A 24,500-nucleotide genomic window follows, 5' to 3' on the forward strand; every position below is an offset into this window, starting at 1 on the left:
ATGCTATTGGAGAGGTTTGTTGGACATTTCACTGTATTTTGCATCATTGTAGCAATTTTCTGTCGCAATTGTTGGTATTTGCAAAAATATCAATATTTTCATCAGGAATACTTGGTACCACAACAAAAAAAACAACTTAAAATTTAAGTTTAAAGATTATTAATGCACTATATTGGTCCAGACCCCTGAAGCAGAAACCAGATCGTATAAACCCCCTGAACTAAAATGTGTTCAACACTCCTGATCCAGACATGTGCATAAAAGGTCATAAAAAACAACAACCTTTAAACACAAATAATTATGAAATAAGCCAGCGTTTTTCCAAATATATCTGCCTTTACTTTATTCATGTCCTGTACAGATTTTTTTCACTTTCTCTATCATACTATATGACAATAATGGCTATTATTTGCTACAAAAAGGTTGCATAAATAATTTAAATGTGGAAAATAAAAAATAAATATGCAGTTCATTCTTTGCGACAGTCCTTCTTAGCATCTCCCTCGTTTCACCACCACGTCACAGGCCGTCTTCCAGTCGCTGCATCGGTTGGAAAGAGAAGCGAGCGCGGCCCGACCGGCGACGCGAGGATGAGGCGGCGGCGTGGAGGAAGGGGGTTGTGTTGTCTGCGGCCGCCACTTCCTCTTCCCCTCGGCGGTCCGCACACGGGCAAAAAACGGAATCATTGTTTTCGCCATCTTTCCTGCCGGAGCTATTTACAGAGCGGGGAGCGGGTTGTCGGACGGACGGTCTAGTTCGGTGGAGGTAATTCCAGTGGTGGACGTGTTGGAAAGTCCGACGCCGTTCGGTAGCGACACGCCCACACGCCACGCGTGTGAATCCAGCAAACAGGAAGTGGCTGCGTCTGGAGGAAATGGCTTTTTTTGTGACTCAGTCCTCAGAAATGGGCTCATTTAGGTGATTAAGAGGAGTCGGAGGAGTTTGGTGTGAGTTCCTCCCCGCTGCAGCGTCGCCTCTCTCCCTCTCTCTCTCTCTCTCTCTCTCTCTCCCTCTCTCTGTCTCTCTCTCTCTCTCTCTCTCTGGCTCGTGTTGAAAAGCGTCGCTTGGAACCGATAGGCCGTCCTGATGAGCGAGGCCTTCGCCACTGGCCCGGACCGCCGTGCAGACCGGGGGCCTCTGCAAACCTGTCAACATCCCACTGCCGGAGACCACCGAGATGCACAGGCAGCCTGGGAGGAGCGGGATTTGGGGGGGTGGGGTGGTGGGGGGGGGGGGGGGGGGGGATTACAACCACTTTGAGCGGACGTCCACCTTTTCAGCCTTAAAAAGCGAGCGAGTGGAGCTCGGCATCCGCTGGATATTTGTACAGATGGGGCGGCCGAGGCCTCGGGGAGGACGCTGCACTGTGCTTACGTGGAATCTGGATAAGTGGAGGACGGAGCCAAGCATCGGGGAGGCTCGGGAGCTGCTGGGGCGATCAGACGCTGGTGGATATACACCCTCGCCAGTCACAGTCACGGCGAGCTCTGGCGCCGACTCCTTCTGTCATGCAAATAAGAAAAGTTCACAAATATGCCGGGGAAACAGACTGAAGCCCAGCCTGGGAAATAGCTTATGGATTTGCTCTGCGTTTCGTGTGTGGTGTAACTTGTGTGTGTGGGGGGGGACGGGGGGGGGGGGGGGCGCTTTTGGTGTCTGTCCCTCGGACGCGCCGCCTCAGCGTCAGTACGAGTTTCCCGTCAGCGGCGTGTTGTTCTTGCTCCGGCCCTGAGGCGAGCGGCCGTGCTTCTTGCCACGCTGCGCCTTGGGCAGCTCCTTGGCCTCCGACTGGTTGTGGTGGGGCCTGAAGCGCTTGCACTTGCAGGAGGTGACCACGCGGATCTTGTAAGTCCGAGTGTTGCCGCTGGGACAGTGCAGCTGGACGCGGCGCGTCCGGGAGTGCGCGGCGACGCAGCGGTAGTCCGACGCGCTGCTCCTCCACCACTTGCCGCGCACGATGGAGTTGGGCATGAGGTGCGACGGGAGGCACTGGCCCGAGCACACCAGCTCCCGCACCGGCTTGGCGCTGCGGCAGGATCCGTCGGTCATGTAACGGGTGGAGCGCAGCTCCCTGCAGCTCAGCTCCGAGGCACCTGGAGGAAGGGGGAGGAAGAGGAGATGGCGGTGAGCAGCCGAGGACTCCACCCAAAACAAACATTCTGAACGAACCCTCTTTGCAGGCTCGCTGCAGCGTCGGATCCCTCCGTGCGCTCAGCTCTGTTCAGACTCTGTTCATCAGTGTTTTCACTCTGCGTGATTGAACTAAAACCACAAAGAACCCAGGACATGTTTCCAAAGAAGACGAGAATTAACTACCAAAAGTACACTTTTAAATAACTGTCATGGCCACGACAAGTTTTTTATTCTTGTATAATAGATTATAATAGATTTGTTGTAATTTGCAAACCCACCACTCCATACTACTTTAGTCAATGAGAATTGATGCAACTTAATGTAGAAATTGATACTTAACAGTACCTAAAAGTACTTAAATTTGCACCAACAAAGCCATAAACTGGTGGTTTTCATTGGTTTACAATATAAATAGACATAAAAGGCCCAACATATGTTTCAAGGGGACCTCAGAGTGAACAACCAAACCACTGGATGGAGGAAACACCTTGTACAACTTATGTGACTTTCTTAGGTTCTAATAAATGCTTTAAAGGGGGAAAAAAAAAAAAGCATTTGCATGGAGTTGTTGCAATTTAAAAACTGAATCTAAAATACTAATGGCTCTCCAACATGCTTCTACCTGGACAAGCACTGGGGGGATATTGAGGTTTTAGGTGAACGTTAAAGCAGAGGAGCTCAGATCAGAGCGTCTACGCTGTGAATGTGATCTGTATATCTCAATATAAGAAGCTCCATTTATGTATCTGAGGTAAAGAATTCACCAGTGAAAAGCTGTGAGGACGACCACGTTGGCTTCTTATGAGCTCTAGACCCCGTTTACGTGACTTTCCAGTCAAAACGCATCGTTTTTTTGGCCTTTTTGTTCCAGAAAAGTTTTGTGTTTACATGACAACGTTTTTTGAAAGCTATGTCCGTTTCCACGGGAACAGCAGAAACACAGAAAACGATGCAGTTTTCATGTTGGGCCACTAGTGAGTGCTGTTGTTTGTTTTTTGTAATGAAACCAGCATGATGTCATACAAACTGGGAGCCATTTTTGTTATTGTCCATCGAGTGAGCATGTGTACAATAACTATTTACGTCTACACGTTTTGAAAAAGTTGAGTTTTCAGTGACTCAAACCGCCGCGAACCGACGGCCAAACCGGGACAAAAGTTTAGCATTTTGACTTGAAAATGCTGTTGCGCAAATAAGGATTTAGCTTTTGTGGCTGCCTTCGGTTCTTCTCCACGCTTGTAAAGGAACGAGGACATGAGCAAAGTGCGCCTTTAAAGTCGGACGTGTTACATGAGAACTTCTTGGCCACAATAGGTTCTTTTACATGCTTATAAGTGACAAAGAGCACGAGTTATACCACCAGCTCCTACACATTATTCATAGAATTTAGATTATAAAGCTTAATGACTGAACAGCAGAATGAATGAGGGATCTCGAGTTTTGTGATCCACCATAGGTTCTCTTGCAGGGAGTTGCAGTAATACTTACCAGTAGAAACTGATAAACCCTACATCTTAATGTGTGTTTGGAAATATATAGTTATAGAAATTCAACCTAATGTCTCAAAGCAGAGTCTCTGAATTTTTTTTATTCCTGGTGTGTTTATTAACTGACAAAAAAAAAAAAAAAAACAGCTGGCAGCAATCAGCTGATAGGAATCCAGAGCGGAGGGCCATTAAACAGCTCAATCAAACCAAATGGAGGCTGGTCCAGGAAGGAAAAGCTGCTGGACGCTAGGAAGTGTATGTGAGATGGAAGAGTAAATAAGCTGTCTGGTTATTTTAAGGCCGCGTTACAGTTTTCTAACAAACGGGACACCTGCCAGACTGATTTGAGACACTCAGGCCGTAATCCAATCGTCCGGCTTTTTTAACAGCCGCACGCATGAGTTATTGTCCTGGTTCTTTTTCTTTTTCAGAAACAGTGACTGTCGGTTAAGAAATGATACACTCGGAGAGGATCTGTTTTCCTCTGTGGCTTTCTTTGCAAAAAAAAAAAAAAAGAAGGAAAAAAAAGGGCTGAACAAAGGTTTTATGTGAGGTGACTTCCTCTTTTTTTGTTGTTGTTTTCCTCCCTCCCCATGAGAACCTGATCCAGTGTTATTCTGCGGCTGCAGGGACCACAGTGGCGCAGAATGCTTCCAGCACACACCGCAGGGCAGCGGTTTGCACCGATTACCACCAGAACCACTAAAACAGTCGCGTATCGTCGCCTCTCTGAAGGAAACACACTGCAGACTACCGTGCGGCTGCGTGAGCTGCGCCTTTCCCCTCGGAAAGGAGGCGATACCTGGGAGAGGACTGGAGGGAGGCCAGGCCTCCGCAGGGACCGACAAGATTATATAACCCAGGAGATTTCTCCCTCACACGTGCTACTGCAGTTTAATTGTACATCTATCTTCGAAACACTGACGAATACAAACCCAAATAAAACACAATCTCGTCTTTTGTGCTTCATCTTCACACTAACCCAGCCCGACTCGCCCCGTCAAGCTCTTCTCCCCCTAATCTGATCAATCGTCTTCTGATCTGCAAATCAAGTGGTCGTGATTGAGCGGGTCGAAAACGACCGCAGCCACCCATCTTGAATCCATGAGAGCACGCGTGAGATTATCCTGCAAGCGCAGCTCAATCAGAACTTACATCCTTTACTGGCCACAGGTGGGAATCATTCTCAGAGGCAGTGTTGCATTTAAAAAGCAATTTCTACAAAACCCCCACAAAGAACCCCCCCCCCCTAAGAACAAACCGTGGACTTTCTCTGTTTTGGAGACATGTTGTTGCAATCAAATGGTTATGGCGTAAGTAGAGCTTGACTAATAGTATAAAGAGAGAAGGAAACAACCTGGAAGACAACGTGAAAAAGCCCTGATGTCCCTACGAGCGCGCTGTTTGGAGGAGGGAACCGCAAGAATGTGCGCCCGAGCTGCTCTCATCACCCTCATCTCTGGGTTAAACAGGAAAACACTGTTCCCACACAGCTGAGCGGCTCCTCATCGGGGAGCTGGTGTGAAAACCAAGCAGAGGGTGAGGACAGGATGCTCATTGAACTGCAATGTTCAAGCGTTCAGTCTTTTCACAGAAACATTGAACCTTTAAAATCCTTCTTTTGCAGCGCTTACTAACCCATTTTATCCTTTAGAATGAAAGTTCAAACACAAACTTGTTGTGGAAGGTAATTTTGTTGTATTTGGGTAGGTGTTTTGAAACATACAATTTAAGGTTTTTACGGGATCTGATCCACAAAAATTAAGTTTCCATGAGAAAGAAATCAAATTTTATGTTGAGATCCAGTTTCTTTGTAAAGTGGCAGACTGGGTGTTATAATATCAATCTATCTATCTTTATCTTTATGTTTTAAATTGGGAGTGTTATCAATTTTACGCACGGTGGCCTGGTGCGTAAAAATACCAATCTACGGAGTTTCTGAGCGTAAAAATGTTCGACTGGCTATTAAATGTATATATCTGGCATACAACTTAGTCTATCTATGCATTTATGTTTTAAATTGAGGGTTTTCTCACTTTTACGCACGGTGACGCAAATGCGCGTAAAAACCCTTAACTTAACCCCAAACAGCTGATTTAATGATTTTTATGTCACAAGTGTATTGAAATAAAGTTAGAAGGAATCAAAGTGTAATGACTTACTGAATGAGACTGTGTCGGCTGTCCTCCCGCCGTGTTTCGCCCTGTTATTCAACGAGTTGCTGTTGTTGTTGATGGCGTTGTTGTTGTTGTCGCTGATGCCGCCAGACGCCGGTAGTATCACATCCTGCGGTGTCCGGGGGTTATCTCTGTACTCCGGTAAGATCTCCGTGGCGTCGTTTTTAAATACCTTCCATCCCTTGACGGCGGTGCAGCATCCCTGCAGCAGCAGCGCCGAGCTGGAGACGAGGAGAGCCAGAGACACCTGCATGCTGCTCGGCTCGGGAGAGACGCAAATCTCACACGGACAACAAATAATAGCAAAAAAAAAAAAAAGAAAAAAGCTTGTAGATTCAAAAAAAAATCGGGTGACGAGATGGTTGGACACGCTGGTCACGTCCAGTCTCCGTGAGCGCAAGAGGCGCGCACGGTATTTAAGCATTACGCACGTTTCCGTCGGGGCTGGCAATTAAGCGCTGGAGCAAAGTGGGAGGGGTTGAACCCGGAGAGAGACTCATTGAGAGAGGAGGCGGTGGGAGGAAGGAGAGGAGAAGATGAGGATTGAGAAATGGGGGGGGTAGAAAATATTTTTTTTTTAAATGTGAAGCGAATAAATGGGGGGAAAGGGGGGAAAGGGGGGGGGGGGGGGGTTTCTAATCTGCACATTTTTATTCTGCTGTTCCAACATGCATCGCCTCTCCCATCTTTTAATGATTTCCTTGTGTTTAACCCCCTCATCTGGCAAGAGATCATGTTTGGTCACTTCTGCAATTTCTTCCTAATGAACGTAAATCCACGGAAACATGATGGAATAATTCGACTAAACATGAATAAATGCGCTTGATGAAACGTTGGTTGTGCTATTAGTTGATCTCTACTTAGCTGTAAGAAATATATAAATTTTTCACATATAAAATGAATAATCTTACACAAATGGTTTTGGTATCCAAATAATTTTATTAAGAATTCAAAAGAATTATGTAAAAAAAATATCTGCAAACATCTGTCAATCTGGTAATTCCATCCCTATTCTTTGAAAATAATACATTATATAGTAGGAGAGTGATGGTTATTCATGTGTAGAATATGTTCTACAGATCATTTTTTAAATGATCGTTTAATAAGTTGTGCCTTTCTTGTCATTTTGGTCAGTTTAGTGTTTTTCAGCAGCTTAAATTTAATTAAATGGCGCATGATGGTGTTTATTCATCCTGTAAACGATCAGTGGACTTTAAGCATTCATTCATCACATTTTAAAATGGAAATTTGCGGGATTTTTTTTTTTTTTTTACTATAAACGGAGACAGGTGCAGTTGGTGTAGAGGCTTGCATGTCCACCATGACTTTTTCTCAGCTTATTCCATCTTTTTCCCTCAGTCCAGAAACATCTGAGGCTCTAAGTTGGATGTAACCTGAGTGTCTCTCCGTGTTTTTCCTGTGCGTCCTCACCTTCAGTCAGCTGGATTCGGCTTCATCACCTCGTGACCTCACTTGGACGAAACAGTGGGGAAGATGGATGATGCATTATGTAGAAGGCTGAGGGTGTCCAGCAGCACGCAGTGAAGCTTTTATCCAATTCCAATGACAAATATATTGAATTTTGTGAATTTTTAAGCGATAGATTGTGGGAAATGTGGGAATTGTGCTTTTCCACCGGTTGTAAACGCCACTTAACGGTGTTTTTACAGAGTTTAAAGTCGTGAAACAACCTTGCACACTCTGGGTTGTGCGTATTTGAATAAATGCCCCCACAAAGTGTCCAGAGCTGGTTTATTTTGGACCACCTCGTTCTCCTGTGAGAGATTCCCTCTCCTCTCTCTTCTCTTCACTGTTTGAAACACACATTAATCATCCTCCCCTCACATTAATTACAGTGTTACCGCTCTCAGCAGGAACAGTCAAAACGAATGACGCTGCTCTTCTCCCGCATGCTGCAGAATAAACTCTGCAGCTCCATCTGTAGTGTGCAACATTCGATCGCTGCCCGTGTTGTTGCATGGGAATCCGACAATTCTATATCTGCGTGTCTGGTTTGAATATAATAATGCAGACTGAGGACTACAAGTTCTTGGCTTCACTCCGATCCCGGTGATTTGATGAGTGCTGACAGATGGAGGCTCTTTTATTCAAACACTGCCCTCTTGAGGGGGAATAAACAAGTCTGGTGGAGGGAAAGGATGAGAACATGGTTCATGTGGACGAGTTTATAGATGCAGAACTATGAATCCTGGGTTACAAGATAGGAGAGAAAATAAAGTTTGAGATTTAAAATCTTCATCCAGGTCAATATTATGTTGGAGATGGGTCCATAATCACCATTTTCTCCTGTAATTATCTGTAAGATGGTCGTTGTTAATAACTCACATTATAAGACTGAGTCAGAATTTTCAACCTGTTACAGAAACACAGTGAGAATATGTCCGATTTAGACACTTTTTTGAGAAATAAATTGTGAAAAACATTCCATTCTTAATTTTTCATAAATACATTTTACATCATGTTCTTAATCTTTACTTTAACGAGTGTCTGGTTGAATCTTACCATCGAAAAGAGTTAAATGTTGCAAAATATAAATAGAAGAATAGTTTGAAAGTAATAAATACCTTGTTTATTTGTATATTTGCTTCATAAAGAGGATGTTAAGATATTCAGGCTTTGACATCTTCATGAATGAACAATAGCCTGAGCATATTTGCGGATAATGTTCAGGGTTTTTTTTTCCTGTTCTAAAAGCCTCATTGAGTCTCAGAAAGTTTTTCATAAGCACTGACGGGAGCGTTTTCTTTTTCTTTTTTTCCCTTTTTTTAATGATTTCTGACGTTCAGCATGACACTGATGTTACGATCCGGGAGGTTTTAAAGTAAGTGAAGCAGACAGCTCGTATTGTGTGTAACCCTCCAGCTCTGAGGCCGTGCCAGCTTCCTTTCTTTATGTGACGGACCCGATGTCTTCGGCGAAGCCAGCTCTGATTACGGCCTGCTCACCGACGTCGTGACGGATGTCAGTCACGGTCTGGATTCAGGCCTCTGGGTTTCTTCCTGGAGCCCGTGAGCCCCGAGGGGAGTGTTTTTCTATCACGATAACGGTCCAAATAGCAGTCAGATGCTCCGCAGACTGACAGGAAGCCTCCAGCGCTGCAGAGTGCAGTTTGATTTTTATGGAAATGGGGGAAAACATTGTTTTGCGGTCCACAAACAAGCTGTCCTGGCGCCCGGCGTCCTGGTCACGTTTAGACAACCTGATCGCAAACATACAAACATATTTCGACTTCTCAACACGATCATGAGCCAAGGAGAGTAAAAGAAAAAGTAATCACAGCAAAATGCCAAAACATTTTTTACATTCAACAGACATAAAATAAACAAAATGCGATTATCGTGCTTGAAATTGGTTTATTTTTTTGTAATCTGATACAAAATACACAAGTTCTCTTAGTGAATGCAACATTTTTTCATACACTAAGTCAAAATTCTCCCATATTTAAATAGTGATGTTTTATTGATTATATGTTGGATTTCAACACTGGTAACTTGTGGTGCATTTATTTTGAAAAGCCAGTCAATCCCACACAAGTAAACATAAATAATGTTAGAAAGGATAAAGACACTTTTACCAGGAAGAAATGTGCAGAACCAGACTGGGAGGAGGCTGATTCTGCTGGACCAGGAGTGTCAGACACATTTGAATTGAGGGGCCACAAACATCACATTGTGCCGTGATCGCCTCAAAATTCAAATGCTGAGTATACTTGATGAAAATGTCAAACAAATGACTGCAATCTCAACATAAAGGGAATTTTAATTAAACTTTCTGGTGTGAAAGACAGTGAGGCGTCCAAAAAAAAAACGTCTCCTATTGCTGTTGCATTGTGGGTGTTTTTACAAACTCCCCCTGACAGCATGACTTTGAGTCTAATACTAGTTTACAATCCATTATGTCAGCATCACTAATATCTCAGCTCGGGTCTCAGTGTTGTGTCGCTCTTAAGAAATGTGTTCAAAAATGCATGTTTTCTTTGAAATCTTTACCATTTTATTGGTATTTCCGCCAGATCGGAGCCTCTTGAGGGCCGGTTTTGGTCCACGGGCCTTATGTTGGACAACCCTGGGTTAGAGGATAGTGAGAAGAAAAGGAGAGAAGCTCAGTGTGATAATACATTATGTGTTAGCCTCCTGAGCATAAACTACGAGCTCGATCCACAGCTGAAAAACCTTTAGAAAGCAACTCTCTGAAGACAAAATGCTCAGACCAGGTTATTCGGGACATTTCTCCAGCCTAGTTTTGTGCAAAGAATCACTCAATATCATAGGAAGAGAAACCAATACGCCAGAAATATCATATATCTGTTAAGCTGGGTGTCAAATCAAGGAAAATCGAGGCTCAGTGGTGCTCAAATTTGACAATCTGCCGTCTCGCCGTTGGGCAAATAGGCCTCCTAATTTCCTTTTGCTGAGGGCCTCCAATTGGCCCGGGGCGCACCCGGGTTACAAGAGCTCTAGAAGAGACTCACACACTCACCAAACTGGTATTTCCATCTGTTTCTCGTAGCGATGGATGTGAGGAAGATGTCAGGCTCCTCGTCGTCATCGTGATGTGATGTTTTCATCAGCTGCTCATCTGTTTCATCTGCACTTTGTTACATCTTGGTTTTATCAAAACACACACTTTTCTACTGCGGCCAGCATGAAAACAACTGAATAGAGCTTTTTTTTTTTTTTTTTTCCCTGTGTTTTGTGGGCAAATAAAAGACAGGAAGACAATGTTTTGTCATAAAAGGGAATATAGGCTTTTCCATAAAATATACATGAATTGGAATAGTGAAGCAGACTCTTTGAATGCAGCATGGGAACAATCGCATGCTGCGAATAAAAACATGATGTTAAATACATGCATTAAAAGACATTTGTCAATACGAGCTCTGAGGAAGTGGATCAGTGATGAATGGCTTTGTGGTCCGATGCATTCCTTCAGTGTTATTCCATTTGAAAAGCTGTCATAAAAAAAACAAAAAGGAAGAATAAATTGCAAATTCTTTTTCACGATATTTGGCGTGCAAAGTTTGCAGATGTATCATTTGTGACAGAACAAATCTGAGGAGAGATCCCGTTTCAGCAACGGAAGACTTCTGAGGAAAATACAAGCAGATATTTATCAAGTGTTTGTCAACTGTATTTACATTTGAAGAGGCTGAACATCTGGATGTATTTAGCTCATTTCTTAATAAGAAACTAGGACCACAACAGAGGCTGCATCTTCATTGTGTCTCAAGTAGAAACTCCTTCCAGTCCGTCAATACGAGACAACGGCATGATCCAACTGGTGCTGGTTATGGACGAAGAATCCTTTAGGAGGATGTCACCTGACCACCAGTCCGTTACAGGGTCATTTACACTTACAGGCTATTTCAAGTCGCCAATCTTAGGCAGTCTTAAGTAGCTGCTTAGGTAGCTAAGGACCTCAGAGCTCTTTTTTGGGCCCGTAATGTTAAATGCTCAGCTAAATAAGCTGAAACAAGTCTATTAAGAACTTTAAAAACAAACAAAGTTTAGAATTTATATATTTACATGACACTCAAAATGTCCTCTTCCCCCATTAAACAGGAGTTTAATGGAAGAGCAACAGTGCAGCTCTTCACGGGAATCTAGTTTAGTTCATAGTAACTGAGCTGCCTCTGTTGCAGTGCGACCTCCTCACCACTAGGTGGTGCAGAGGTGACTTGGCCTTGTCAACACAGCTGCAGTGTTTTGGTGTTTGGAAAGCAGTAAATACAGTCAAATTAAAAAATAATATATATATATATATAGCCGCGCAATATCTTGAGCTATAAGGGTAAAAGTTAATCAGAAGTGTTTTCATATTAAAGGCGCTCAAGTGGAAGTGTTTGCGGGCTAAAAGTGATGAAAAGCAAATGTGCGCGACCGCTTCCGTCGCTTTCGTCGCCATACATGTGTGGAGAATTTAGCCAGAAGTGCTGTAACGCAGCGGATGATCAATTGCTGTGCGTTGACCCTGGACACGTCGCCGTTTCAAACAGCTCAAGCAATTGATTTATCGCCCATTTATTTACACGCAGCTCTTTCCAAGCTATATCTGTGCATGTCTATAATGGAAGTAATTAATCATTGTTCAGCTGAATATTATAACAAAGAGATGAGGCAATCCTGACTTCTTTTTTCCTTTTGGATAGTAGCTCAGGCTAATGCCATATTTTGTATTGATCTCATTTTTAACTAATAATAAGTGATCGTCGACATATAGCTGTATTTAGATTTTTTTTTTTTTTTTTTTTTTAAATCTTTGTTGCACTAAAGATGGAGCAAAAGCAGCAACACAAGTTGACCTTTTCGTGGTTTTCCAGGAGGTTGTACTTGCATTTTGGCTCTTCCGAGTCGGACTCCAGCCATTCCCATTGTTTGTCCTCATCTTTTTCTTCTTCTTGGCACTCGTCAAAATAGACGCCCTCACGTTGGCAGCCAAACGGAAAAAGGAACCGTAAGCCTGGCCGACCACAGTAAACTGTCTCTAACCTCTCGACCGCGAGCATTCTGAGCACTATTCTGAGCGGAGGGGGAAATCACACCACCGCACAAAATCCTCCACTATCTTTTTCTGTCACAATGAACCCAGCTTGTCGCCTGCTTTTATCTGACTGTAGCTCATCCAGCCCGGGATATATCTGAATGCGCCAAGTGGGTGTATAAATACGGCTTTTCGCCCACACGGTCAATGCATCGCTGCACAATTTTGGCAACGTAGAAATATTTCAAAAGACCGAGAATGAACTGTGTAAACAAACGTTCCGAAGTTTACTTGCTCGATAATTTAATTTGCGTAGCGTTTCAGGACGAAGCGGCTTTTCGCCGCCTGCAGGCCGGAGCGAACGTAAACAAATCACAGATACGATACAAAGGCGAACCGCAGTAAACATTACGAGATACTTCTGTTTTGCCGTGGTTGACAGATGGTTAAAGAGAAAGACCCTTCGGCACCTTGGAATCACATTTTGGATTTTGGTTGGTTGAAGGTGAAGGAGTGAGGAGCTCAAAGTGTCAAAGCGGAGCCGCTGCCCGCCGACGGAGACACCAGATGGTTTGATCATCTGATTGGCGCCTATCAATGCCTCCAATTAGACCGACCCAAGACCTGCTGAAGAGAACAAGACCCCCATTTACATAACATTTCAAGTAAAAACTCTTAGTTTTTTATGTGTATTGGTTTCAGAAAAGTTCCCCTAAATTACCTTAATCACAGCTTAATTAGACCTTTAAAGACCCTCATAAAACCATTAAAAAAAACCTCCTTTAGCTCCGCCCCCTGGCTCATAAATCAGTGGGGCCATAAATCATTCAGGTTGACACTTTGTGTGTACTTCTCTCTCTCTCTCTCTCACACATCACACTGAAACGAATCGACTGGGAACTTTTGCCTGGTATTCATCAGACTTTTCTTCTTGCCGGGATAATTAAACCGAATAATAAACACGTGTGAATAATCCACAGAGTTCTTGTGTTCAATCCAGTCGGAGTTTAATTAACAGCAGCGCCGTGCGGAGGTTCTCGTCGGCTGGTTTGCGTGGAGGTGCGGCGGCCCGCGCGGCGCGCCGAGCCCACCCACCGTTGCGGCTTCCTGACGCAGTCCAGCCGTGCCCGGCGTGTGACCGCCACGCCGTTTATTAGCGTCGCGGCGGCGGCACGCGGGCGTGACGTGGCCACAGCTGAGCGCGCTGGCTCCACTTCTGAGGGCCCCGGTGAGCTGGGCGGTGGAGTACGGTGGATTCTGACCAACTTCTCCAAATATTTCTCCACGCCTTTATGACTTCTCGTGAACGGGGAAATCTCACGCCGCGCACACGTCCTGAGAAACCTCCATGATGAGGGGCTGTTTTTTTTTTCTTTTTAAGTCCCCGTCCAGGTAGAAGTGGCTCCTGGACGAGGTGCACGGGGCTCAGCCGGTGCAGTTAACCTTGAGCAGGTGACGCTAATTGAGTGCTACAGCCCATCTGGAGCTGGTTTGGTCAAATGCATCACTCAGATGCGATTCCCGTCGGAGGACCGAGTCACGAGGATGCAGAACACTGTATTTATTTGCGAAGGTAATGGTTCAGGGGAATACTCACTTTTTCCACTGTGCAGTCAAATATTCCTCCTCCGCCGATGCGTCGGCTCCGTCATGTGCAGACTTTTTCAGTTAGCGTGACGGGAAAACGAAGCTCCGACAAACCTGAAGGAAACGTGGAGGAGTTGAAAAAGCGTGTCAGATACTGCGTTAGATTAGCGAAGTTAGCGAGGCAGTTTCAGTTATTGTAGGCTTTGTCATGCTTTATCATCTTTCTCTCTCTCGATGGTGTTCGTTGTGCCGCTATCGGAGACATATGAGACCTGTGACCACGTTAAGAATCCTAACTTTAGGCCAAACGTTCCTGTTATGGGTGTTTGTTTCCATGACAATGGTGCTCGGAGCCACCGATAATGCTATTTTTTTTTTTTTTAAAGGCTCCCCAAGGTGGAACATTTCCGAAAACAAAAACATTCAGACTAAGTCTCCATGGAAAACAATAAAAATGAAACTTTTGTAAAATGCCCCGACTGTGCGGAAACGGGGGAAATACGCAACACTTTTCTGAAACGCAGCAGCGTGCATGTGCACCACGGCGGTGACTCCCAGTCCATACTCTCCTGGGACTTGGTAGTTTAATAGTCGACAGTCACCGTGACAACAATCCAACTTGTCCATACATATGTCACTTTTTTAAAGTCTGAAATCTTGTGTCCTCACGGTATTTCTCTGCAATTGGGCGCATTTACACATAAACGCAGCAACGACTCACCACAAACGATGATTCCTGAAAACTCTGGCCACAGTGGAGATCTGGATGTAAAGGGGGGGCAGGTGGATATTTACGTCACAATTTGAGACTACCTGGTTTTTTTTTCTCCAGGATTCTGATTGGCTATCATGGCGTCATGCTTTTGCTACACTGCCCCCTACAGGCTTGGCATGCTCATAGCACCTCTGAACCAGCTGTATATGTGGGTCAGTGCTAAGTCAATTTTTTATTTTTTTTTAATGTAGAGAGGGAAAAATATACCTGGTTTTTGTTGTTGTTGTTGCTGTTTTTTTGAACTGGGTACGTGTAAACGTGGCCACAGGTTTCTGTCACAACTCCTCTCAATTTGTGACAGTTCATTTTCCATGATTCTGATTAGCTATCATGGCTTCATGCTTCTTATTACACACAATAAAGTTGTTTTTTGGTAAACGTAAGTGTACATGTGGCCTCACTCTATCTCTAGTTTCAGGCTCCTTGCGTCTGATTGCTCCCTGATGTGAGTCACCTGTTGCCTGAGTGTGTGATTGTCTTCAGCCAGTGGCTGCTCTATATATTGAGCTTCAGTGAGCTTCTTCTTGCTGGTTTGTCTTCTTTGAGATGTTTTAGTTGTTATTTAGTTGTTGTCATATCTGCTTCTTTCGCTCGGACTCTCTGCCGGGCTGGTTTCAGCCCGCGGGCCAGATGTTTCCACGGCACCCCGTTTAAAAAAACAAGCAAACAATTTTCCCAGCGTTGCTTTCTCTCGTTCTGCTCTTTGTTACTTTCTCAGAACCGGGGGGGGTTTATTTCTCCCCAGCCGCCGGCTGGGCCGACACCACGGCTTTATCCTCATACCAGAGTGTGGGTGTGCTGCACGTACGCGGCATCGATCCGCCGCACAGCAAGTGCACTGGGAGAGAAAGTTGAGATGAAACGTGCAGCAGCACCACGGGCACAGACGTTTGGAAGAAGATCTGAGGGCCCATTCTCTCCTTCTCCTTTCCCCACCCTCCCTCCCTCCCTCCTTCTAGATACTTTCCTAATAATTAGTGCTGCACCGCAGATGTGCATGTCTCCCCTTTTCACCGGCTCCACAAATGCGAGTGCAGGAAATTAGACTTTAACGTGAGCATCGTATGCTTTCTATTTGATAAAGCCGTTAAAAATGAGGACACAGATTGAAGCCGAACGCTCCATATGAGGGGGAAAAATGGATCTAAGTGCCGCAAGAAGCAGGGTTGCCAAAGGTGCTTACACACTGCACTGAAGCAGAAGAACAGATATTGTATAAATCCAACTTCTTTATTTATATAAAAGTAGAAAAGTAAAGATTCGGAGGTGTTATTGTTGGTTATACAAGGATTCAAACCTGGTTTCCCCGCTTACCGTCAAGATCGGTACAAATGTACTTTTGAACGCAGGTCCAAATACTCCATTACCTTCTACCTCTGGTTAGCGGCCTGATGAATTGTAAGATACGACTGACCTTAAAAATCGACTCCATCCAGCCCGAAGGGAAACGGGATAAATGAGTCAAGCGGCAATAAAACTTTCAAAGGCCGCTGATAACTTTTATTTTGTGAAATTATGGGGGAAAAAATGCGTCTTCGTTAGAGCCAAAAATCTGTGTGACTGATTAGATATCCTGTTTCCCACCAATGAATCACTTCCCCTATAAACAAGTATCAAACATGAGTTTGCTCCACCCGGGTTATCCACATGATGAGCGACTCTCAGATCTAAAACATACCCTTCCCAGCACAAATGTGACATTTTAATTATCGGAAAACCTTCACCGGACCTATTTGAACCTCGTTCGTGTGCAGACTCGGTAGTAAAAAGTGGGTCACGTGACCCGTCTGAAACATTTCCACCACATAGCTGGAATAAAATGGCACCTCATCACACGCTCTCTTACCGATGACATTCCCCAAACAAGCGTCCTGGATTCCTTTTGGTAGAGTGGCAGAGAGGGAGCCATAACCTGGCTGCAACACATAATCCCTTCAGTTGGAACCTCGGGCTGCTTCCGGACCCGCAGTGCTCCCCCCGGTGCACACTGGGCCGGGCATTTCTCTCCTTCGGGCACCCTGGAGGTTGGAGGGGGTGTCAAACTCATTCCAGTTCGGGGGCCACGTAACGGCTCCATTTGAGCTCAACAGACCCGTGACAGTTTCATAATATTATAAAAAAAAAACGTAAATACGGACTCCCCTCAGTTCTACAGCAAAAAAGAAAAGAAAATGGTGTCGATGTATGGTGTATATATTTTTACATTTTTAAATTGTTATTTTTAATTAGTGTGAATGCAAGGCATTCACACTCTTGAGATTCTGTTTCTGTTTATTCTGTACGTTTTTCGAATTGCTAAAACTCTGGCAATCTTCACCCGTTCGCAACCATTCAAATATAAAATCGTGCAGCTTTTTCGGCACTTTCCGGCTATGTTCCGGCTTTTTGAAATCTCGTCAACTTTTTAAAATATTTCAACTTTTGTGCCACTTTTTTTCCAATGTTAACGGATGGAGAAAATTTTAACCAGCTATAACTTCTTCAAATCTTAACCGATTTCTAACCATTCGACTTTTAAACTGTTCAACTGTTTCAACTTTTAGTAACTTGTGCAACTTTTTGAAACTTTTTCAACTTTTCGAAACTTTTACAACTGACACTTTTTCAACTTTTTGAAACTTGTTCAACTTTTTGAAACTAGTTCAACTTTTTGAAACTTTTTCAACTTTTTGATACTTCTCAACTGTTTCAACTTATTGAACTTTTTCAACTTTTCCCAACTTTTTCAAAGCATTCCAGTCTACCTGCCGCGGGCAGGCAGCAAAAAACATTACAGTTTGCATTCACACTATCATGCATCTGCCTTGGGAAATGCAGATCATCTAGTATTATTGTTACATGCCTTTTTGCACTGTGGGTCAGAGAGGACTGAAATTTCATCTGTGCTGTATGTCATGCATATTAGCACACTTGACAATAAAGCTGACTTTGACTTTGACTTTGACTTTGACTTTGATTAGAAATTTTACCATGTTGGAAACGCAATGTTAAATTCAAGGGATTGAGCTTCACGACTTTCACAACGACGTTGGGCACAATCACACTGTTCAACATTTCCTACTGTACAAAAAAAAAAAAAAAAAAACCTTCAGCCTCCTTTACTTTAAAAACTTCCCAACCCCGTGATGTATAGACTGTTAGTTTGTGGCTTTCGAACAGGGGTTTCTTTTATTATAAACACGTAATTCTTCACTTTTCTCTTCTTTAGTTTCACCAGGTGCTGTTTGAGAGGAGGAGGAATGGGGGGGGGGGGGTCCCTGGATTACTGGGGGGGCCCCGGAGGGACCACACAGCTGGTCCTCAATAATTGCTGTGCAAGGGAGCGTGTAGAGGGAAAAAAAGAGTGACGCAGGAGGCCGAGAGAGTTGAGTCCAGTCAGTCGGTGTGACCCTGACGGACGTCACGCTGCGGAGCTGCTCCGTCCCCAGGTGTGCAGGACATAAAATAGCATTTCAATCCCTGTCATCTCATTCCCACAGCTGATGTCATTTCCCCTTCTGAATGTTTCTTCCTCCTCTTCTCTCTCTCTCTCTCTCCCCCCTTTCGCTTTGTTTCTGCAATTTTGAGCAGGAGTTTGTCGCCACCTGCTGGTGAAACCGTGCAGGACGGTTTCGACTCGATTAAAAAAAGATAACAGGACTGAAGTTTTAAACTTCATTCGCAGAGATCCTTGAAAAAATCCACCTCGTTTTCAACTTCAAAACTTCAGAAATGAACAACTTAAGCGCCGTTTTTAATCAAATGTATGCATTACATGATAAAGAATTATAATTTCAACCTTTAATATTCTCTAAATTGGAGGAGGAAAGCTGTAAATGACTAATTACAGGCTTTATTCCTACTAATTTATCTTCTTGTTCTGTGCCTAAAATGCTCTATGCACAACAAACCAGGTGCGTCAGGTGACAATACATTCAGTCTGTCACTTGCATTTTTAGGAAAAGCCACTTTGCCAAATCAGGAAGGCGAAATATCCCTTTTAATCCCATGTTTCATGAATAATTATTGAATTGAATGAATGCAGAAGTTGTGTAAGGATGGTACAACATCATCTATACCACCTAATGGTCACGGGTTAATGTGAGAACGTGCACACTCCACACAGAACGGCTCCAAACCTGGACTCAAACTGGGTATTTTCTTGTTTTGAGATGAGAGTTCTAACCACGACACTGTCCTGCAGCCTACTGATTAACTTCCAAGCTGCAAATAACATTTATTATTATTACATTCATATAATTGTTTCACAAAATAATGAAATAAGGCAACATGTTGCATATGTGCTCCAAAGGTTTAGTGTTTAAACAGTGTTTAAAACATATTTTTCTTTTCCCATCACAATTTCTATGTTGAATTTGATATTAAACAAGAATTTAAAAAAAAGAAAAACGTACCTGATGCATTTAGGCCCATTTTACCTCTCAATTTAACTCCAATAAACCCTTGTTTTCTTGGAGCTGCAACCCCTGGATGAATAACCACTCCTCACTCCTGCATCTTTAATACCTCAACCATTTATTTCTTAAACATAAGAAAGGAGGGACTTCTCCAAGGTAAGAAAAATAACATCGCCGTTTAAAATCAAGTGCACTTCAACGACGTCTCGATCTGCACCCCCGCTTGCGTGAACGTGACGCACGCCAACTCCCGAGACCGAAGGGATCCACCGTCGCTGTAAGGCTTTGGGTGCCGAGTGTCGTCGCTGTCGGGGCCGACAAGCCGACCCACCGGGGCCGACCTCTCGCAATGTCCCGCGTGACATCCGACCGAGAACACAAAAACATCGACCGTGTAATAAGACTCCCGCGGGAGTCAGGCAGTGGTCTCATTGTGCTAAAACTCCCACTTTTTAAAACATCAAGAAAAGGAAAGGTCGAGGAGGAGAAGAACGACAGCCAGCAAGAGCGCCCGGGCCGAGGAGGAGGAGGACTTGTCGGTCGTTTTTTGGTTTTTTTTTCCGGTGCATCGTTCAGCCAGATGGGGTTTCCATGATGTCAGCGACGGCGTCCGGCCCACAGATGGCTGAGTGGAGCCGCATGGGACGCAGAGTCTCAAAGCAAAAATCACAGGAAATTACCTGCGAGTCCATTTAATGCGATAATAAACCGCAAGTACCTGGTTTGATTGATTTACCCCCCCCCCCCCCCCCCCCCCCCTTCGTTCCGTCCTCCTCCGGCTCGGGGCCGACGGCCTTTAACACATGAAGTGACCCGATCGCAAGAAGCGACACGTCACTACTGGGTTCAACTGAGCCCAAAAGGTCGGAGACGTAGGTCACAATCTCACTTGTTCAACATTTCCTACTCTACAAATAAATAAATAAACAAACACCTTCGGCCTCCTTTACTTTGAAATCAAACCCCAAAAACTCAACTGGCGCCCTTGTAACAGGACAAGATAGAAAATAACTGAAGGGAAGAAAGTAATCTCATGTTTCATCTGCAAATTCAACTCTGGATCGAAGCAGTGGTTCCCCACCCTTTAGGACCTTTAAGGACCTTTCAGGATCGTTTAATCCCGAACGTCACAGTCGAGACCAATTTGTTTTTAAAATTTCATATTTTGGTTTGGTTTGAGAAGAAGAGTCCAAACTGCGACTTGGGCCGAACAAAAAAACAAAAAAAAAGTCCTAAAATTATCCCGAAATGTGTCCGTTAGCTGAGTCAGCATCATAATGTGCTTCTTCTGCTTCTGCTCTTTAGCGGAATGCATAAAGACTCACCACACCACCTTGTGGCACAAAGCGGAACTACAAGTCAAGGTGTAGCTCACCCAGCCCAAAATGATTAATTAACGTACCTTTAACTTCTCTGAGGTAACTAAAATACTTTGAAAACGTAAAAAAAAAAAAAATTGAAGGACATTTTCAAGGGTTATTATCCAAGACTTCAGAAAAGAGGGGGGGAAAACTACTCAATAATATGCCATTCATTTATAATTTCAAAGAAAATTAAGGAAGACCTATCACGTTTGATGGTATTTCGGTTGAAATACTGTTTAATTTTGATGTATCCCTGCCTATATGTCGAGTGTTCTACTGTGTTACAAACTTTAAATTGTTCTCTTGTCACTCGTGATTAAATTTGCTCTCTCTATTTGTCTCTAGCATTGATGTGCACTAACGCAGGGTAAAAGGTTAATTTTCCTAAAGCATGAATGTCCATATGCGTCATTACTCCCAAATTCTCGGCTTAAACCATTTTTTGTTTTTTTTACAAACTCTTCAATAGTTTGGAAGGAACATAGTCACTTAAATGTTGTCACTTTTTGTTCGTCTGATTGAACAATCCTTCACGTAAAATGCTCTGTGCTGTCGAGACGCCCCGGCCCCCCTGCTGTGACGTCCAGAGGCCCCTGGAACCTCAGGTGGGGAACCACTGCTCTGCATCCAACCTTCACATTGTACGAGGCCTGTTACGACAGTAAAATGCAGCAATTCACAATTGCCTTTAGTGCGTGTTACATACTCAGTATATATAACGATATACATCAATGGCATTGACATTTTGACATTCTCCATAATACATATTGTACTGTATCACCCACAAAAAAAATGATGCTGGTACCTTTTAGACAAACAATTGCTTAACATTGACATTACAGGGTTTCACATTTGGGCAGGAAACAGAAGTGGTAATAACATGGTAATAAAGAGTGCAGTTACTGAACAGCAGGTGGCAGTGTTTCTCTGTTACTCAAAGCAGAGGAAGAGTGTGAAGCCAGCAGTGTAGGCATGGTCGAAATTTTCTTGCGGTGCACACTTTGTTGCATCCTGATCCCAGAAAGTGTTGGAAGTCATTAGAAAAAAAATAATAAAAAATCTAACGTGGCCAAATCCGGATACCACAGAGTGTGTCTCAGGAGCCAGATCGTGAAAAACAAAGAGGCAGTCGGTGCTAAGAAAGTACGTACCCTCATCCTGGAGCCTTCTGATTTTAGACATTCAGGATATTCTGTGCGCTAGAACACGAGAGGAATAGACGGCGTGGTGGCGTACTTTTAGTGCGGTCAGAAGGAGGGCAGTATCACGGAGGTATGAAGTGAAACCCCAGGCCACTCGACGAGCCCATCAGAGATGTTTGGAACTGGATTTTGTCCCTCCCGTCTGCAGACTTGACGTACGTCCGGGTTGGATTGGGGTTCATGGGCGATGATGGGGGGGGGGGGGGGAAATGCTGGATGATGCATGCACGGATCAAATTTGCAGCTCCGCATCTGATTCGTCTCCACGGTCAGTCGTGCAAAACAGGCGAGAAGCGGCGTTGCCACAAATCAGATGTGTTGATTTTTAAAAAAAAATGTTTTTAGGATTTTCATGTGCATGAGATGAAACAGGCCGCCAGCTTTCACTCCCTGATTGCAAACACTGAGTTACATTCACTGAGTGCTGTACCTTTAAAATGACCCTGAATATACATTCTGCTGACACAGCGTGTTCTAAGACTCCAGCTGTTTCCATTATCAGCTGGTCTCAGGAGTGTTTGAGTTACAAGACACAGTTTCACAAAGTTAATTATAAATAAACCAGTAAGAAATCTCTCATACGCTTTGTACGTTTCCACTTCAGACTAACTACAATGAAGCTCGAACCTGAATTTGAAGCATTCTGCTGCTTGATGTATTGAGTTTTGACCTTTTGCTTTCCTTTGCAGATTTCCTCTAATATGGACGTGGATGCCCATAATGAAGACAAAGTAATAATTCCAGGGAAATGGTACGATGTTTGGAGGTCACCACGGAGGTCACTGTGGACTTTAAGACCCCGTTTACGTGACGTTTATGTCGTTTTCATGTTGGACCACTAGTGGGTGCTGTTGCCATTTGGTTGCATCACATTTCTCAGCTCAGCTGGAAACAACTTCAGTGAGAAATTACAAGTATTTTTTTACTTTAAAATTGTTTTTTTTATCAACTTAGCTGCAACTTTTTAAGGACAACAGATCTGGCTCCTCTTCGACCAAACAACGTCTCCCCCTAGTGGAGAGTCGGCTAACTGCAAAAAGGTAGGTTTGCGAGGGAGCTACAAGACGGCGGAACCAGAATCAAGCGTGAGCAAACATGTTTGCAAGCACCATCTCGTTGGGTGAGGGGATGACTGCAGCCTGGAAAGTGACGGGCATGTGCACGGCGGGGGGTCATGATGCAGAAAACAAACCCATTCTGATGCTGCCACCTGCATCTCGCTGGACTTCACGGACAAATCGGCAAAAAAAAAAAAGCAACAAAAAAAACAATGGGAAACTGAAGTTTGTGCAAAACGCGATGATCCACATGCCCCAGTGTCCTGACCCGGGAAAAACCCTGCTAGCTAATCGTAAGCACGTTTTGCACGTTTTTGTGATATGCCATATCACAAGTACACCGAACATTTTCACATGCACATTATACGTGAATATCAATGTACATGTACTCAAACTGAAGCAGACAGGAAAACGAGGAGCTAATCCGCAATGTCATATACAAATATAACGTGATATATAAGGACTTAAGACATACTGACAATACCTACACATTATAGACACATTGCTCATACATTCATATATGTCAACACTTGATATATGTATATGTATATACAGTATACATGTATATATTTAAATGTATACAGATATATCAAAGGAGGAGTAAATAGTGCCATTAATGAGGTGAGACGACCAATCCTTCCCTCTGGTGAGACGCTTCCCCCTGGATTCATGCTAACATGCCGAAAAACCTGCAGCTGGGGATTAATATGGTGCGTGAGGCGTTGGAGGCTGAACTCCCTCTGTTTGCCAACAGCTCGGACTCTCTGTCTCACTCGTCCTCACTCTCCTGACGTCTCGGGGGGGGGGGGGGGTTCAGAAGCCACCGTCCCTCCCGGCACCGGCTCTGGTTTACAGTATTATGCCGAGGATTAATAGATACAGCGTTCGTCCGAGAATGTGCTGCGGAACTAAAGTTATACGTTTACACCTATTACTGCCTGGTTAATCATACTCAGTGTGGTTACATTCTATATATCTGATGGGGGGGGGGGGGGTGGGGGGTATTGACATATATTGCAATGCTTTTAAGTACATACAGAAGAAATCAAAAGGAAAAAAAAAAAAAAAAGGCTTGATGTGAATGTCGTGTGTGCATAAATTCCCGTATGGCACGCACATCGAGGGGGTGGGGCGTACGGAGCTCTGACAGACCGTCGGGTGTGGATGCTGCTCGGGGGGGGGGGGGGTGTGGCAGTGGACGACTCTGGTGGTTGTGGGGGGGGGGGTCCTTGATAAGTAAGTAAACGGGGGCTGAATGGGCTGACGGACAGGAAGTCACTTTACCGGAGAGCGTCTCTTTAAAAAACACCCTGGGGTCAAGGGGAAGCCTTTCTAGAATAAATATCTATATTTCTAGAATTCAATTCAATTAGCAACAATCATAACAGTTGATGATGAATAATAAATAATGTCATAATTTAAGCCATCGCTTAAGTCCCATAATACGTTAATTAATATTTGATTGATTTATTAGTGTAATAATATTTGGCAAACAATTTAATACATGATTGAAGTAGCATCAAGAAAAAATATTATAACCGCAGCCAATAAAGTTGGAATTATATAAATAGGCCTGTTTTATTCCAGGGGTGTCAAACAAATTTCAGTTCATTACAGACTCAATTTTACATTATTGGAAAGTTATTGGTTGTAATAAGATCAATTAATTTGATTAAAAAAAAAACAAAAAAACAAAAAAAAACAAAGCATGTGCAGCTTGAAAAGGGAGGAGAGGTCTCATACCTCCACACTTTTCATTACAATCTATGTTAAATTAACATTTCCAGTTAAACATTAACATATTCCCACCAACCAAAAT

General features: G+C 43.8%; 1 protein-coding gene across 1 annotated transcript; it reads right to left on the reverse strand.

Annotated features, from left to right (window-relative positions):
* Positions 1-322: 322 nt before the first annotated feature.
* On the reverse strand, positions 323-6,176 carry sost (sclerostin). Its single transcript, XM_080517535.1, has 2 exons — positions 5,783-6,176; positions 323-2,093 (listed from the first exon to the last, which is right to left on the reverse strand). The coding sequence occupies exons 1-2, from the start codon at positions 6,048-6,050 to the stop codon at positions 1,684-1,686; spliced, it is 678 nt and encodes a 225-aa protein (XP_080373661.1). The 5' UTR covers positions 6,051-6,176; the 3' UTR covers positions 323-1,683.
* Positions 6,177-24,500: the final 18,324 nt, after the last annotated feature.

This window comes from Blennius ocellaris (assembly GCF_963422515.1).
Source record: "Blennius ocellaris genome assembly, chromosome: 21".
NCBI classification, from domain to species: Eukaryota; Metazoa; Chordata; class Actinopteri; order Blenniiformes; family Blenniidae; genus Blennius; species Blennius ocellaris.